Source organism: Danio aesculapii, chromosome 14 (genome assembly GCF_903798145.1).
Source record: "Danio aesculapii chromosome 14, fDanAes4.1, whole genome shotgun sequence".
NCBI classification, from domain to species: domain Eukaryota; kingdom Metazoa; phylum Chordata; class Actinopteri; order Cypriniformes; family Danionidae; genus Danio; species Danio aesculapii.
Genome location: NC_079448.1, coordinates 10,667,210 through 10,686,230, shown reverse-complemented (window position 1 = coordinate 10,686,230; position 19,021 = coordinate 10,667,210). Strand labels below are relative to the sequence as shown.

Sequence of the window (19,021 nt, the reverse complement as noted above, 5' to 3'; positions counted from 1 at the left end):
TTTTGAGCATCATTAAATGCATATGATGGTTATTTTAATCTTTACCATAAACATCAGTGGTTTTATCTAAACTATAATGCCAGTGCCAGTACTTCTGTGTTATATGACTGTTTGTAACTTTACAACTAACGCAAAAAAAAACGTTTTTCAAACACAGATTTGAATGCAACACTTCGAAGTACCCGATCTTTTACTGATTAATCAAGCAGCTTACACTGAAGGCATTAATGCAGGCTAAACAAGTAGTGACAGAAAACACGTTTAATAACCTAAGAAACCCAACACATCCAGAATAACCTACCACAACTTCTTCCATCATCATTATATTTTACAGCAAAGCCTAAATGCTTTCATACATTTGATTTGAATGGCGTGAGAGGCGACCTCTCTGCGATCGTTAGAAAATTTAGGATTAGTCTACAAGTAAAAACTAATTATTAATACGAGGGTCACGTGTGCTCTGAACCGTGGGTTGTGATCTGTACGAATCACGGATCAACCGTGATCTGTTACCCCACTAATAAGCATGATGTTTCTGCATGAGGTTTCAAAGATTATCTTGTGTTTGTATGTATGATAAGAGCTCAATGTCACTGATTTGGTCACATTAGATAAGTGAACTGTAACATTTGAAGTTATTTTTCACATTTCTTTGTAATTACTTGAGAAATTTACTGGCAAATTCGTTTAAGTGTAAACCTACACCATTCTTTCAGTGTTGTCCAAAGGAATGAATTTGAGTTAGGGTTGTTTACTTGCACACACAAACACACGCACACACACACACACACACACATCTAAACTGGGTGGTAATTTTTCAGAAAGTACACATTTGTACTTAAAGATTCTATATTGCTATCTTACAGGTACATGTTATTAACTAAATGTTACAATAGTGTACCTTTTAAACGTGTTAGTTATTTATTATGTAATAATATTATGTAATATTATTATGTTTAAGGTACATATTTGTACCAATAGTCTCTTTAGATACCCACATGAACCTTTTGAAAAGGCACTGCCCCAGTAGCATGATTTGTACCTTTGCATTACTTGTACCTGAGAGAGTAGCCAGTTGTAATCCACAATGTGGAGGCAAAGAATCATCTCTCCCAGTAAAGTGCATTCATATAATTTAATGCACAGTTTGCTATGGATTATCCTGCTTTTACCATGGTCATTTGACAGTTAAAGCTGTTACTGACTTTTTGACGGAAATCTTCAATTGTTAAAATAATAATTAATAATTCATTACTTTTATATAGCACTTTTTTAGGGGTTAAATCTCCTCATCCACCACCAGTGTGCATCATCCACCTGGATGATGTGACGGCAGCCATATTGCGCCAGGCAGCACACCACACACCAGCTGACTGGTGGAGAGGAAACAGGGTGATGAAGCCAGTTATGATATGGGGATGGTTGTTAGGCCATGATGGACAGAAGCCAGTGGGCAAATTTGGCCAGGATGCCGGGGTTAAACCCATACTCTTTTTCAAAGGACATCCTGGGATTTTTAACGACCACAGAGAGTCAGGACCTTCGGTTTAACGTCTCATCCAAAACACAGCACTCACTGAGCAGTATAAAGTCCCCATCAATACACTGGGGCGTTAGGACCCACAGACTGCAGGTTGAGCACCCCCTGCTGGTCTCACCAACACCACTTCCAGCAGCAACCTAGCCTTCCCATGTGTTCTCCCATTCTGGTATCGACTGGGCGCAGCCCTGCTTATCTTCAGTGGGCGACCATGTGAGAGCTGCAGAGAGCTAGCTGCCGGCACGAATGGCTTTTTACGTCTACCATTTTGTCCATTTTAAAGCGAGATAAAAGCGTTAAGATCCCATTTTAGTACATAAATCATTACAATGAATTCTCTTGAATTAATTATCAATAGAGAGAGAGAGAGAGATATAGATTAAGTAATTACTTGATCTACATCTGTGCATCACTTGGTTTTACATTAACCTGCGATAATGCACATTTTAGAGTATTGTATGAAAAATGAGTGATGGAAATATCAATTTTTAAATAATTCTTAATTAGCAATAAAGTTTTTAACGCTTGTTTGAGGTCATTTTGGACCTGAAAAAGGTTTTATAATGTGATTGAAACACATTTGCTGAATTTGAAGTATAGCGACCATTACACACATGTGACCACTTGCATACTGTTGGTTACTAAAACTACAGTTCGTCACTCTAGCAACTGGAAATGCACCTAATTCATATTTGAGATGTATAAATTTTTTTGTGAACTTTGAAAGGCTTTGCTTAACGTTACGATGGAAACTTGGCTAATGTTTTTTTTTTTTTAAATATTTTATTTAGAGTTTTTCACATTTTAAAGAACAAACCCCAAAATCCCTCCCATGCCAGCAAATAAAAATAAGTAAACATATTTGACATGTAAATACATATGCACATACACGTCCACAACTGTACAGATACTTGGCTAATGTTAACAAACAATGAAGCTGTGAGTTTAGATCCTTCTTCATTGCGGAGAAGTTTATTTTGTATCAAATATATGAATCAAAGAGAGAGATGAAAGTTGTGTCTGGTATTCATCTGGTTTGTCTATATATTTTTTTAACAAACAAATTATTTCAAAACAACAATACTTCATCCCAACTGACAAATATAATGTAGTAAATCAGTATCAAGGTGATTTGATTAATATCCTCAGGGCAGCATTAACTCATTTCTGTGCTCCTGAATGCTCAACAATCTGCTTCCCACACATTGATGTTTCCACGCTCCACTGTCCTATTGATTACAGGTCAAAAAACCTTTTAAAAATGTATACAGAACAGTGATGAAATAACAGGAAATAGCTGTGCAGTAAAAGCATAGTTCACCCAAAAATAAAAAAAATTCTGTCATCATTTACCTCCACTCGCTCCAAACCTGCTTTAGTTTCGTTCTTCTGTTGAACACAAAGGAAGAAAAGCAGCATTGAGTTCCATACAATTTTAGTTCTTACTATTGATATCAATGGCTGTGCCTTCAGAATAAATTTTTTGTGTTCAACAGAATAAAGACATTATTTTAAAGTTTGAATGTAAGTTAATGGTGAGGATAGTTTGTATGGACAAATTACAGCTGATCAGAATTGAGGATGTATAAAAAACGTGTTAACAGAATTAAGAAGCCTTTGTTATTAGTGACACCAGTAAGTGAGCTGGAGACAACACTGTTCTGCTTATGCCAACATCATGCACAAGAGATTGAACATGATTCAACGCTCATATGCACTTACTGGCCACTTTATTAGGTACATCTTACTAGTACCATGTTGGACCCCCTTTTGCCTTCAGAACTGCATTAATCCTTCGTGGCATAGATTCAACAAAATACTGGAAATATTCCTCAGAGATTTTAGTCCATATTGTCATGATAGCATTATGCAGTCGCTGCAGATTTGTTAACTGCTCACCCGTGATGCAAATCTCTCGTTCCACCACATCCCAAAGGTGCTCTATTGAGCAGTGTATATTTGAGGGCGTGCAAGAAGTTTTGTGCACAAACGGAGACAATTAGCATGCAAGCAAAGAGATTCGCATTCTCGTATTACATGTAAGCAATCTCCACTTGTAATACTGTGCTCATGACATTTGTCATTGAAATAATGCCATAGGTAGTTGGAAGATCTGTGTAAAAGGCCTGCCACCACAGCTGGAAAAAAATCATAGAGGAAACACTGACCTTAGTCATTTAGCAGACACTTTTGTCCAGAGCAACTTACAATTGAGGAGGCATTCAGTAATTCAACAAGAAGAGGCAATACACAAAAAAGTGCTAGTTATAAAAAGAAACTGTTTAGAGTTCGATGTTTATATTTTTGTTGCTTATTTTTAGAGAGAGAAGAGTGTTTTTACAGGTGGTTTGTCAAGCCCACTCACCTGTGTGAGGCACACTTCATAAATGAAGTGTTTTTTTATGAGACGTTGAGTGATTGTAAGAACGTGTCAGTTAAAATGACAGAGAGAGGAGAGTAGGCATGGGACGATTGCCATTTTCAAGGTATACCACGGTTTGGAAAAGTCAAGGTTTTAAAACCGCCAACATTTTCTGTAATACCGTTCTCAAGGTATGTGTAAGATTTTTTTATTTACATTTTTTTTTTTTTTTTTAGCACAACAGTATCTTTAGCAGAAAAGTAAATATAAAGAAATCTGTGTTTTTGAAACAGGTGGTTTGTCAAGCCTACTCACCTGTGTCAGGCACACTCAGAATTGCATAATGCAATTGCGTTAATGCATTCATAACAGCATTATTTAGCAGCCTTAATTATAAACCTTAATTTTATGAGTCACATAATGTCTCAATCTGTCAGGCATTTACAGACAACTTAGAAAATCTCATATTTTAAGATTAGTTTATTACAAGCTGTTTATTACGGTGGCTGTGAAATTCAAGACAACATTACAAAGTGTGAAACACTTTTAAGAAGACAAATTTACATTTTGGAAAACATTTTTACCTATCATAAGACACAATTACATAGGAAAAACTATTTTACCAAGGACGAAACAAAATTACATTTCAGAAAAAAAAAATAACAAGACGCAAAACACTTTTACCAGCTCCGAAACAAATTTACAATCACAGATTCTTTACGGTAACGGAATGTACCACACACCAGAAGTGACACGAAATGTACCACACACTGGAAAATATCAGCTCATGTGTGACTTTGTAGACACAGGTAAAAAGGCACAGGTTAACATGAGTTTACAACTATGAAAATCATGATTTGGCCAACTGCGATAACACATCGTTTTGTCATTTGGAGCTCTTCTGAGAAAATATCAGCGTGAGAGTATGTAGAACAGGGGTCACCAATCTCGGTCCTGGAGGGCCAGTGTCCCCGCAGGGTTTAGCTCCAACTTGCCTCAACACACCTGGCTGGGTGTTTCAAGTATACCTAGTAAGACCTTGATTAGCTCATTCAGGTGTGTTTGATTAGGGTTGGAGCTAAAATCTGCAGGACACCGGCCCTCCAGGAACAAGTTTGGTGACCCCTGATGTAGAAACATGTAAACGCGAGTACATGGAAACAAGTTAACACAACGAGTCCACAACCATAGCACAACATATGTTGACTAATATCAAAACTGACCTCAACGAGTAGTCCTGAATAGCTTAGCTAGACAGGTCAGTTGATACTTGTGCTGAACTTTTTGACTTGGATTCGAATCCCATTGATGACATGTAAATCATAATTATTTCTGTACATTAATTTTGATTATAATTAATGTACAGATGTTGTACAGATTAATGTACAGATTATAATGTTCTGCCACACAAATATTAAAATCACTGATGTTTACAATGACACTGACACCAAGTAATAAGAATATTTATTTGGTATAGGTATGTTTTGTTGCTGTGAAAAAGTGACGAATCTGGAAAGGGTCACCAGTTAACACGGAAATCAGTTAAACTATAACACCGGCTTCGTTCAGTTTACTTTTAAGAGTCCTTAAGCAGATGTTTAAACCGTGTAGACTTGAAATCATGTTTACTATTACAGCGTACGAGTGACCCTCGTTAAAATATTGAACACATTGATGCAGTATGTCTGGTGTTTTCGTCTGGTCCGCGTCCTTTATAAACTCCAAACACCGACCACATGTAAAGCAAAACCGCGTTAAGCTGCTCATGTGTTTACCACAAAACGGGAAAAACAACTCTCGACCGCAGTCTATGTGCGGTCACCATAAACTTTATTTAGGCCATGTACTCCACAGCACAAATTTACGGCGCTCCCCACCAACGACAACAACACTTTTCCCTGCATCACTTCTGGTGTCTGGTACCTTCTCTTTCCGTAAAGAATCTGTCACTGTATATCTGTTTCAGGACTGGTAAAAGTGTTTTGCCTCTTGTTATTTTTTTCTAAAATAGAAATTTGTTTCGTTCTCGGTAAAATGGTTTTTCCTATGTAATTTTGTCTTATGATTGGTAAAAAATTTTCCAAAATGTAAATTTGTTTGTTTCGATTTGTTGCAATTAATATGCTATATCCGTATAATGCCGAATGCTCCTTTAAATGTAAAAAAGAAAAAAGAAAATCCCAAATTTTTCATGTGGTCTCAGACTTCTGGATCAGCTATAGCAGTGCCTGATACCCGCTGTTCAGTTTGAAAACCTCAGTTCTTAATGCTCAAGCCCATTCACAGATGCCAGGCTGACCCACACGCTGCAGGTGGAGGGGAATTGTGGGAGAGCGGGGCATCTGAGCTCACGATTGGTGCTCAAACTCAAGGGCTCTTAGAAAGAGAGGGCTGACGCAGCCAAATCCAGCCAACTGCTGCTGCAGAAAAAAAAAACCCTGGCAGAGCTGAGGATTTCAGTGTGTGTGTGTATTTCAGAGACAGAAAGTGAATGTTAATATGTGTGTGAAAATGTGTGTGTGTGCCAGCCTCTTGCCAGCTCTGAACTGGCTGCCGTATTTCACAATGGCACAAAGGCAGGAGGTAGCCGAGGAATTGACTGACTCAACCCTCATATTGCAACACACATGCATAAACCCCACGCCGTATAATGTTTAATTATGTTACATTTAATAGAGGACCCTTACTTTGTAATGCTTCTGTAACCAATAAAGCCACTGATTTTGTAAATGCTTTGAAAATGTACAACTCATGCTGTTATTAACTAAGACTACCATTAACTAAGACTTTTAGCTCAATAATCTACCAATTAGCTGCTTATTAATAGTTAAGTAGTAGTATAGGTATTGGGTAGATTTAGGGATGTAAAATAAGCTCATAAATGCTAATAAACTGACAATATCTTAATAATAGGCCGGTAATAAGCCAGTAGTAGTAAATGTGAATTGTTATTGAAACTAAAATGTTACCAATATTTCTTATCTTATTTCTTAAAACGGTCAACAATGCACATAAACAATCTAGTTTTGTGTATGTATGTGTATATATATATATATATATATATATATATATATATATATATATATATATACATATACAAGTAGAAGTGCGATATGGCTGTATATTGCCACTGGCTCGAGAATGCAGGCCGAGTGCCTTAGTGTCCCACCAGTGACGATATACAGCCATATCGCACTGCTACGAGTGTGATATTGCACTTATACAACAGTTTGATGACATAATTGTGTAAATAAAAAAGAAAATCAAACATGGAGAGTCCCAAAACACTTTTGTACAAGGAACTATTTTCATCAGCCATTCATTCACATCTGCAGCTGACTGTCAGAACAGCAGAAACCGTTGCTTCTTCACAAACGTCACTTTAGAGCTAGTATTTGAATGATTCTCTAGAAAAATGTCTAAAGTGATGATAAAACAGGTGATTTTGCTCACATTTTAAGATTATAAGGCTGAACGGCATGAAATGCCATCAGTCTACAGATATTTCCCAGTATTTCTCTGTTGCAATCAAGAGATCACAATAATTAACTCAGAAAAAAGCCAAAGCAAAGCAAACGCGACCAGATTACTATGGTATAAATACAACAGTACAACATACTAAAGAAAGAGATCGATTTAGAAAGTCACTTACCAGTTTTATAATGATTTGATCAGCTGTAGTTTGAAATTTACACTGAGTTTTTCTCCTCTGACTTACTATGCTGTCTCTGTCGCCATCTTGTGGCGAAACGTCAACCATCTTTGCTCTGCTCAGTATGACAGGGTGATGGCCTCCGATGAGCTGAATCTCTGAAATTATAAATATTTAAAATAGGCACTATCCTTATAAATAAACGGCATAGTTGCAATATAAACAACTACATTCAAAAGTACATTATCTTGTCCAACAGCTGCAATATTTTTTAAACTGTAGTGGGTTTATTGATGTACTGTCAATCTATGTGGGCGGAATAATACACAAGGGTGAAGAGACTGTACAAGTGCTGTTATTGCAGAATATCGCACTGCTATCAGCCAATCAGATTTGATATATATATGTAATTTTTGCTGGTGTCATTTTTATTGTTTTTATAATTTTATTACATAATTTTTATATATATAATAATAATAATAATAATAACAAATTATATAATTGTATAATTTTTTAACTATTTTATTGTTTCATTTTTCACTCATTTTTATACCTTTCTGTCCCCTTGTGTTGATATGTATGTACTGTATATCCACTGAGCTCCTGGAAATCATAATAAATTCCTTGCATGTTTGCACACACTTGATGAAAAAAATCGCATTCTGATTATGTTTCATACTATTGTTTATTGCTTTAATGTCATCATCACAGAATAAACGTTCATTTCCACAGCATGTCTGAATGTGCCTCCTATATCAGTGTGAGATCACCTATAATGCGATTGTCATACACACTAAGTAAAGCTCCCAACACAGTGAGCATTCAGGCTTGGAGCAGGGAAGCTATGTACGTGTGTGTTGTTTGCGCTGCAGTGCAAAGTCTGCTTTCTCCCTCAGCGGTGACCTTGTTTGAGCGCTCGTACCCCACTGTAGGAAGGTCATGTTTGTGTGAATGTATGCTAACGTCTACCTTTATGCTGCTCTGGCACAAATAAACACTAGAAAAAGCAGTACAGTTTTTGTCTTCAGCTGTAAACATACTGGAATCAGCTTTTAAATTCTCGATATATTGTATGCAGGTTTGTTATTTTCACTGCTTAATGTTGTGTCTGATACATTGTCTGTGTCCTTTCCTCTAGTCAGACCACTGGATGCCAACACAGAGCCACAAGTCTGGAGAAGGTACTGAGTTTACTAGCTTTTGTTATCTTATTACATAGGTGTTGTGGGGTTATAAAAGGCAGTATGTAATAAAATGGAGTGCATAATAAAATTGATAGTTTTGCTTGCAAAACAGCTCTTTGCCATGCATAACATGCTAGCTACACTGAAGTGTAAGTGTTTGGGGTCACGAATGTCTTTTAAATCAAATCTGTTCTACTTTTTTTATGGTGAAAACACATTTGATTAATTTTATTTGGAATGACTAATACTAATTAAAGCAACACAACATCCAAATAAACATAAAGAGCCCATGATGTTTCACAGTACAAGCAGTAAATACAACCATTGAGGGTTTTTTTGTGTGTGACCATATTAAAACACTCAGTCAAGTCTGCGCATTGTAGTGAGTAAAAAAAATTAGGGATAGAGATGGCATCGTCTTCTTCATACGTGAAGACTGCCTATTATTGCAGACACAGAACAGTACTTTGCAATTTGTTTAGAGTTTATTTTACTGAGCCCGGCAATTTGTAGACCTCTCACACACAATTTATGAACATGCCTTAGGCTACCGTAGATTAAAACCACTAACTTTGTATTGTAACCACACGCTTTTAAAGCATTTACTAATGGTTGATATTTCAGCATTTTATGGTGTTCACTATAAAAAAGTAGAACAGATTTCTTGGGTTCTGCAGCATGGCTTCTGTATGGCTGAAGAAAAAGAAAACTTTGGAGAGGCCTAGTCAAAGTCCTGACCTGAATTCAATTAAGATGCTTTGGCATGATCTTAAAAAGGTGGTTCATGCTTGAAAACCCTCCAATGTGGCTGAATTACAACAATTCTGCAAATATGAGTGGGCCAAAATTCCTCCACAGTACTGTAACAGACTCATTGCAAGTTATTAAAAATGCTTGATTGATTTTTTGGCTGGTAGGGGTGGCCCAACCACTTTGTATTTATCCGGTTTTGTATTTTGTTTATCCCCTCATCATATAAACCATCATTTCAAAACTTCATGTTGTTTTTACTCGTGTTATTTTCGACTAATACTTATAATAAAGTGTGACAAACATGCAAAAAAAAATATGTAAGGGGCAAACTGTTTAGTTTCAGTTTCTTAAAGTACTAATACATTGGTGCTTAATATTTAGGTGAATGTTCTATGTTAAATAAGTACAGATTACAGTCTATAAACAGCATGAAAAAATTATTTTACGGTTTGTAAAAAAGAAATCTTGTGAACTTATAATGCACTTACATTCTGAGTCTATTCTTCAAGGCTTTTAACCAGGATAATGTTAAAAAATACATGATGTTTTGAAAGCACAGCCACTAGATGTTAACATCAAGTGCTAGAGTAAGAGAATCCCTTGTAATGATCGTAAAGCTCTTTGCACACAGATAACCAGGAAAGGACTGAGAAAAATTTACCAGAACGCATCTGCATACTGTAGAATAGATATAGGGTCAATAATTCACATCCTTGGCACAATATTTAAGTGTGCATATAATATATAAAATCTATATATGTTAGTACACATATGTTATTTTCAATTATTACATGCATGGCTTCCATGAATCCTTGATTCTGATTGGTCAATTGTGATATTTCAGGATATGTTATTTTTAGTTATTACATGGCTGTCTGAAAAACCTGATTCAGTTTGTTCAGTCAAGGTATGATATGTTAGAGATAAATTACATTCAGGTGGTTGTTATCGCAGAATAAAGCCCGACAGGCTTATCGGCAGCCTTATGTGAAGCAGAGCACTGTTGTATAAGACCAAAAGGCTTTATTCTGTAAAAATAACCATTCGGCTGTGCTTTATCCGTCCTATTACACAGCTACTTGGCACAAAACAAAAAAAATAGACACAAAATATTGTTCTGAAATATAATAGTTTATTAATACATTAAATAAGACTAAAGCTGACAAAAACGACAACCGCTAACCTGTGCATTATTGATTCACAAGATGACGCCAAACAGTCAAAAATGGTTGACAGACAAGCAGATACATATGAACATAGATATAAGTATATGAATTTCAATGTATTCATTGAAGGTCAAGGTGATTTGAAGTTTCCGGCTGAGCTTGAGTTGTTTAGCAGTACCTTGGAATATCACGACTGACCAATCATGTTTGAGTATTCTAGACAGCCTTGTTATAATCTTAGATAACAAATATAACAAACGCTGAAACTAATAACACAAGCTCATCTGGTTACTTAACCAGAAACTTGCTTGTATGGCTCAGAACAATGTTTTCTGTTTAATTTTTTTGTTATGTGGAAAGTAGCCTTGTAAAAAAAACAGAATAAAGTACATCCAGGCAGTTGTTTTTACAGGACAAAGCCCTTCAGTCTTATACAACTGCCAATAAGGCAGTTCCCAAAAAGCCTGTCTTGCTTTATTATGCGATAACAACCGCCTGGATGTATCTTTATCCATTACATAACAACCACAGAAACCAATAAAACAGGCTCACCTGGGTCCTTCTAATCATCTATGCTTATAGGTGCCATTTTGCAACTGAATAATAATGCAAGTAGGTTAGCATAGGCTGCATTCAACTATTTTTCCTTCTTAAAGCTTTAAGTTTATTATAGAGTTAGAGAATTATTACAAGCCAGATCAGTATTTTGGGGCTAATGGTTTACATTTGCAGCTAGTAGTCATGTAGTGGGATAATGTACATCTAGCCGGTTGTTTACACCCTTCAGAATTATACCATGTTCTAGCTACATGCGACGCAACAAGATTAAAGCGACAAGCAGTTTGGCACCAAACCCGACATGACACAAAAGAAACATTTAAATACCAGCCATTCATAACAAATATCAGCCACTGCACTCCCAATGAAATGGCAAAGGTTGTAATCTAATTAATACGTAATAAATCAATTTAACATTATTAAATGTACATAGTCACTAACTTTCATTTTCAAATCATTTGCTATTTTAGTTTCAAGATCAAGGGTCAACTATCTGCTGCTGCTTTCAGTATTTGGCAACAAATGTCACGTAAAATGGCATTCAAACTCACATTGGTAGCAATCACTGAATAAAGCACATAATCAGTACCTGAGGTGATAATTGTCTTTGTAGTTTATGTTGTTGTTATGCCGCAATGTCATGGAAATAGAAATTTTGCGTTTCACCGTCAGACATGCTTGAATGACAAAATGAAAATGACAAAAATATATGTCACAGTGCCACATCGCATATAGTTAGGACACAATGACAACATTAATTTTTTTGGAACTGAAAACACATCAATTTGAAGTTACGTATGGCATGTCATCACCTCCCAACAGTGATGGGAAGTGAACAACTAACTGGGTGACAGTGTAAAATACTGGCCTAGCATACATAATACAGCATTTTGGGAATTTTCATGAATGTGTAAATGTGCCATGGATCATTTTGAAAATGTTGTAAGTGTGAAACGTTTTTTAAAACGCAAGGAAAAAGTAATCTATTTTCAGTCTATTTTCAGTTCTACACATCATTGTAAATGTGAGAACATCCAGCTAGATTTACATTATCCCTTACTTGCTGTAGCTTTCAGCTACTACGCCCCCTACTGCTGGAATCAGCTTTCAGAAATGATCAGATGTGCTCCAACATTAAGCACATTCAAATCAAGACTTAAAACAAATCTGTTTAGCTGTGCCTTTACTGAATGAGCACTCTGCTACGTCCGACAGATTACACTTTCTTTTTACCTGTTTTAACACATTTTTAAATGTTTTAAATAATTTTTGTTCTGTTTTTTTTCTATTGTTGTTTATGTAAAGCACTTTGAATTACCATTGTGTAAGAAATGTGCTATATAAATAAACTTGCCTTGCCTTGTCTCACAATAAAGCAGATCTAATTGTCTAATTTCTAATTCATGCCTTGTCCCATAGACTTCTATTAAAAGCACAGTCATGCAGACACAACACTGATTCTCTCTCGCTCTCTCTCTCTCTCTCTCTCTCTCTCTCGCTCTCTCTCTCTCTCTCTCTCTGTCTCTCAGTGGTGAGGTGGCTGGATGTGTTTCAGAGAAGCGGATGTCACCCCAGAGAGACGCTGGTGGAGGTTTGGCAGGAGTTTCCGTGGGAGACGAATCACCTCTTTCTGCCATCGTGTGTAACACTGCGCCGCTGCGGAGGCTGCTGCTCTGATGAGGCCCTGGAGTGTGTGCCTTCACAAACACACACACTTGTCATGGAGGTAGACACTAATGCAGCACACGCAGGTCACACAGGTGTCCATTTATCACGTTAACTGAGGTCAGGGTTCATGAACGTTTGACATCAAGTGTCACAGTGCTTAAAAACAGAATATAGATTGTGTTAATGTTTATAAGGCAGCAAACATCTGTTGGAGAAATGGTTTGCTTGAAAATTGTGTGTGAGGTGTGTGAGTCAAAGACAAAAGTAAAATATGTCCTGTTAAATTGTTTAATTTATCAATTAGTTCATAAGCAAAAAGTAGTGGCTATAAAAATACCCTGATTAATTAAAGATGCAAGCTAAAATGCAGTATTATGATAATAAAACTGCCATATTTAGAACAAGAATCATTTTATAACTTATTTAAGTGCAGTCCTAAAATATTCATTGAATAATTGATTGATTCATTTTAAATCTTAATAACTAACTTTTATGTGTCTGCAAGTTTTAAATGATTAAATCATTGTAATAAAATTTAGTTCACTTTTTTATCTTTTATATACAGGTCAGATCAAGTAGAGTTGTTAGATTTTTAGGTTTAATTATTATTTAATACATTTTTGATCTATATATCTTTAAAATAAATGCCATTTGTTTTAATATTTCATCATTTTCTCTCTAATGCAGTGGCTTTCAGTCACTCTTAAATTTGTATACTTTTAGGGACCTTTGTATAAGTTTGCAATAGTAAAAAGTTGCAATGAAGTATATTTGAATGGTCAGAAATACAGCAATATTGCTAGTTATGTTATTATTATTATTATTATTAATATTATCATTATTATAAATAAATAATTATTAATATTATTATTATTATTATTAATAATAATAATAATAGTAGTAGTAGTAATAATGATAATATATAACTATTAATAATAATAATAAAATAATTCTCTTCTCTTTATAAGTATTTTAAAATGTAAATAATACCTGAGATGAGAAAAATTTATTTCTAGTTATCAGTGTCACATAATTCTTCAGAAATCTATAATAATAATAATAATAATAAGAAGAAGAAGAAGAAGAAGAAGAAGAAGAAGAAGATTGATATTAATAACTTTTATTATAATCAATTTAGATAACACTTTCACTGCTTTTTATATACAGTTGGTCAAAATTATTAGCTTGGGTTTTTTTTTTCTTTTTGAAATATTTCCCAAATGATGTTTAACAGAGCAAGGACAGCAAGAGCAAGTCTTATTTGTTTTATTTTGGCTAGAATAAAAGCAGTTTTTAAATAAAAAAAAAAATTTAAGGTCAAAATTATTAGCCCCTTTAAGCTATATATTTTTTTCGATAGTCTACAGAACAAACCACCGTTATACAATAACTTGCCTAATTACCCTAACCTGCCTAGTTATCCTAATTAACCTAGTTAAGAAATTAAATGTCACTTAAGCTGTATAAAATTGTCTTGAAAAATATCTAGTCAAATATTATTTATTGTCATCATGGCAAAGATAAAATAAATCAGTTATTAGAAATTAGTTATTGAAACTATTATGTTTTGAAATGTGCTGAAAAAAATCTTCAGGGGGGGGCTAATAATTCTGACTTCAACTGTATATTTTTTCTTTTGCTCAGTCCCTTAGGGTGCTTTCACACTAGCACCTTTGGTTCGCTCCCGGGTTAATTTGACGTATAGTACATTTAGCTAGTGTGAACATGTCTTCTTCAGCAACTCGGGGGCGCGCCCACAAACCGTACCGAGTTCGCCCGAAAGAAGTGGTCTGCGGTACAGTTCACGCAAACTCTAGTCCAAATCACTTCCGTGTGAATGCAATCGTATCAAATAACGGAAGTGAACCGGCAACAGTACAACAAACTATTGTTTTCAGGTCGGTCATTCGTGTGTGTCTGTGTATCACGTACTGTATCTTGGTGACAAGCAGGACTGAGCCAGGGCAAACACAGGGATAATGTCTGCTTGACTCCAGCAAAAACAGCTTCTGCAGACATTGCGTGATGTTCTGAACGTTTATAATATTTTTGTGGCAGATAGACGCAAGTCTCTTTCTGTATATTAAAAACCTAAATATTTAGTAAAAGCTGAACGACCGCCATGTGTGTACGTACGTCTTTCCATTTTGACAAAAAAGCAGCTCGATGGCGCAAGCATACCGGGGTTCAGAAGGAAAAGAGACAGTGTGAACACAAACCAGCCAAGAAGGTGGCAAGGGTGGACAATCGAACTTGGGTACGGTCCAGGCAATTGAACCAAGTGTGCACCCTTAGTCATCAGAGGTCGCCACAATGGAATGAACCGCCAACTATTCTAGCATATGTTTTGCGTAGTGGATGCCCTTCCAGCCGCAACCTAGTACTGGGAAACATTCTATTTATATATATATATATATACACACATTTTAAATATATATAAAAAAAAATTTAAAACTTGCTGTCCCCTGCCTTTTAAATGGTAATATATACTGTGCTATTTATAGAGTACATATATCTCTGACATTAAATCACAGAAGACTGGTTCCCTCAAGATTTAACCATGGGTTTTTATAATAAGGTATTTGCAATTCATGAGCAAAATAAGGTATGTGGTAAATGTAATTGATGATACTTGGATATTTTGTATTTGAATTGCAAATTCCACATACTCAGGCCATGTCCACATTAAAGCCTGGTTTATACTTCTGCGTTGAGTGATCGGCGTGACCCACAGCACATGCCTTGCTCGTTGTCGTGCATTTATACTCCTGTGCGCTGTTTGTGTTGCTCTGCAATAACACTTCCTAAACGCTAGCTGACAGTGAGGTTTTTATGTTCCTCTGTGTTGAGTTTCTTCTCTGGTGTTTTGTTTTTTTGAACGCTACCTTTATGTAGAAGTAGCTCAAACTCGCTCATTTTAAGGTGGGAACTGGCAGACGTGCAACAACTTTAATCATAAGATAAACAAAAAAAAACTTTCCATCTGGACCTTGTTCACGGGACTCCACACTTGTAAACACTCGCTCCATTGGTCCCGCGCACACCTTTCAGCGATACCAAGCAGACCAATCACAGAGCTTGCGCTATGCGTCGTTGCGTCGTATAGTTACATTTTTTGAGAAGTGCGCGCCAGAGTCAGCTACTGCGAGGGCTATGCATCAACACGCAAGCTGCGCCAGAGCATACGATTGCGCTTGATGCAGAAGTATAAAACATCCTTAATACGTTTTCATTAAAAAAAATTCCCTCTGTTTGATAACACACTAAGACGCCATTTTTAGCCAACCAAAAAATTTACTTTTTGACAATGCTCTCCAAAGTGGATGAATTTAAAGTGGTTTTCAGCTTTCTTCAAAATATCTTCTTCTGTGTTCAACAGAAGAAAGAAACTCAAAAGTTTGGATCCACTTGAGGGCAAGTAAATAGTGAGTAAATTTTTATTTTTGGGTGAACTATCCTTTTCAAAATTAATACGACACCATACAGTACATGCTCCAGATTGTTTTGCTTTAAAGAACATGGAATTTTTACTCAGATCTGTTCTTTTGACACATCCCCCAAGTCTGTATTCTCGCTCACGTTTGCAACTTTATATTTATATACTCCTGTGTTACTCGCAGCAACAACTCCACCTCACTGTCTGTCCATTAAAAAAGTTAGCTTTTTCTTACTATATAGCCACAATGTTTTAAAGAGCCACCGCAGTTCTATCGTCTTCAGTGTGGATGAACAACTTTTGGGAAATTAATGAAAATGTGAATGTGGAGCATTTTTAGAAGAAAACGCCATTTTTAAATTCATCTGGATTAATGTAGACATTAGACTCTATTTTAACAATCTAGGCACAAAGTCTAAAGCGTATGGCGCAAAAGCATTAAGTGCAAGTCTGAATCCCCTTTTGCTATTTTAAGAATGGAAAAATACGGTCTGTACCCCAGTGCATGGTCTAACAGGGTTGTGCTTATTCTCTATTCTCTTAAGGCAGGGGTGTCCAAACTCGGTCCTGGAGGGCCGGTGTCCTGCAGATTTTAGCTCCAACTTGCCTTAACACACCTGCACGGATGTTTCTAGAAAGCCTAGTAAGTGCTTGATTAGCTAGCCCAGGTGTGTCTGATTGGGGTTGGAACTAAACTTTGCAGGACACCGGCCCTCCAGGACCGAGCTTGGACATGCCTTTCTTAAGGGGTACCAAGGTTACCCCTTTTTTTCAAATTTAAGATAAGTGTTTTGTGTCCCCAGAATGTGTCTGTAAAGTTTCAGCTCAAAACAACCATCAGAGTATTTGTTATAGCTGTCTGAATTGTCTGTATTATAGCCGTTTTTTTGTACTGGGCCTTTAAGGCTAGTCCTCCCCGCCCACCGTTCCCACGTGCCTGTCAGCAACATGCCTCAGTCGCTGCCCTCGGCTGCCTCAGGAAGCAGATCTCGCTTCGCATTTGTGAAAAATACTACATTAAGAACTTTACCAATCAGTATTTGATGCATTTTTTGTGAGATGCAACCATGAGTCACACACAAAGTCGTTACAAAGTTCACGCGCACACACAGCGAGGACGCGCACACACACCCATAGTGCAGACACCCACACACACACAGAGAGAGAGAGCACGCGGTTTAGCTTCACACTCTGTTTGCACGCATATGTGACAGGATACAGGTTAATCCTCACTGCTGTATGGATATCTGTCATGTTAATGTACAAAATAAACCTGATTTAACGTCCACAAACCGGGATTGAAGCATCTTTCTTTATAATTGTTCTGACATGCGACTGTGCTGATGAAGTAAAGCTAAGCTAAATCTCTGCAATTCATTACACACATGCACTGTTTTAAAACATTTTAAACATGTGAAACTCACTCTTGATCACATTTGATGATGATTGATGATCCTAGCAAACTGAACACACCTTTTATTCCCGGTTGCTTTGCGCACGTCTGGTCTTGTTGATATGATTATACACGTGACTACCGGACATGTTAATGCGCACAGCTGTCAATCAATTTGGTGGGCGGGGGGACCGCACTCCTACGTAAAGTTGTGATCGATCTGAAAACCGCTCCAATTGGTCCACCATTTTTATGTTGTTAAATTTGAAAAAAAAAAAGGACTGGGTGAGTTTATATCACCCCAATATGACTGTCTGTACACTACATCTACACACATGTCTGTCCAAACAGCTTTAAAAGTTGATTTTTCACCATAGGTGCTCTTTAATGAGTTATGGGTGTGTTTTGAGCATAACTTGCATTAAATCAGAGTCTCATCTCCCATTCCCTTTAAGAATCAGTTGTGTCGAATCATGGCGCATTTGCTATTTACATGGAGGACTTTGTAAGTGGAAAAACGGAACGCTTCTCTAGTGAGAAAACAGTTAAACAGATAATCTGCAGCGCGAATAAAGAACAAGCCTCCTCCATTCGACCTCTTTCTTCTTACTTTTACTTTTTACTTTACTCTTTACTTTTGTGGATAAGGAAATGGTGTTGTACGCACTCCACTGAAGACATCCATTAGCTTTCATATTTAATTTTGTTTGTTAAGCACAAATAATAATTTTAAAACTATTTCTAAATTCAGTTCTAATTTCCAGCAAACAAATAAATGAACAATAATAAAATGAAGTGTGGTCAGAAAACTGAGTTATATCCAAACACGCATCCTATTGTTAAGCCCGATATGGTAATGCATACGTCTACAAAACCCAACAGGTGGACAAATCTAAACTTGTTTTTATTAAAACAAATATTAAAATGCATATAATAAATAATACTGCTAATAATAATAACATTATACAAAATCAAGTTGTCGTGAATAAAATGAAAAAAGCCCCCGAGATGAGGCGTGAAGTTTGTGGTTTTTATATTTATATAGTTTTTTTATATTATAATTTTTGTAATATTTTAATCCTTTAATTTTTGTTTTCATATGTAAAGATATTTGTGTAACGCTGTACATCCTGTGTGTATTAAACGTTTGTATCTGCATGGCCGCATAACTAACGTACTCTGCGCTGGACTTAAGACCAGATTTAGTTGGTCAATGGCGCGGCCTATTTCAATTCCTCAAAATGTCAACGCGCCAACAATGCACCTTAACACACCTCCTTTTCAGACCAGCACACCCATAAGGCTACAA

At 36.3% G+C, this 19,021-nt stretch overlaps 1 protein-coding gene across 1 annotated transcript in view; it reads left to right on the top strand.

Annotated features, from left to right (window-relative positions):
* vegfba (vascular endothelial growth factor Ba) overlaps positions 1-19,021 on the top strand; it is a 47,535-nt gene that overhangs the window by 4,946 nt on the left and 23,568 nt on the right. Inside the window, exons 2-3 of the mRNA XM_056472975.1 lie at positions 8,693-8,735; positions 12,745-12,941. Coding sequence (XP_056328950.1) covers positions 8,693-8,735; positions 12,745-12,941 — 240 coding nt within the window. The remainder of the gene's footprint in view (positions 1-8,692; positions 8,736-12,744; positions 12,942-19,021) is intronic.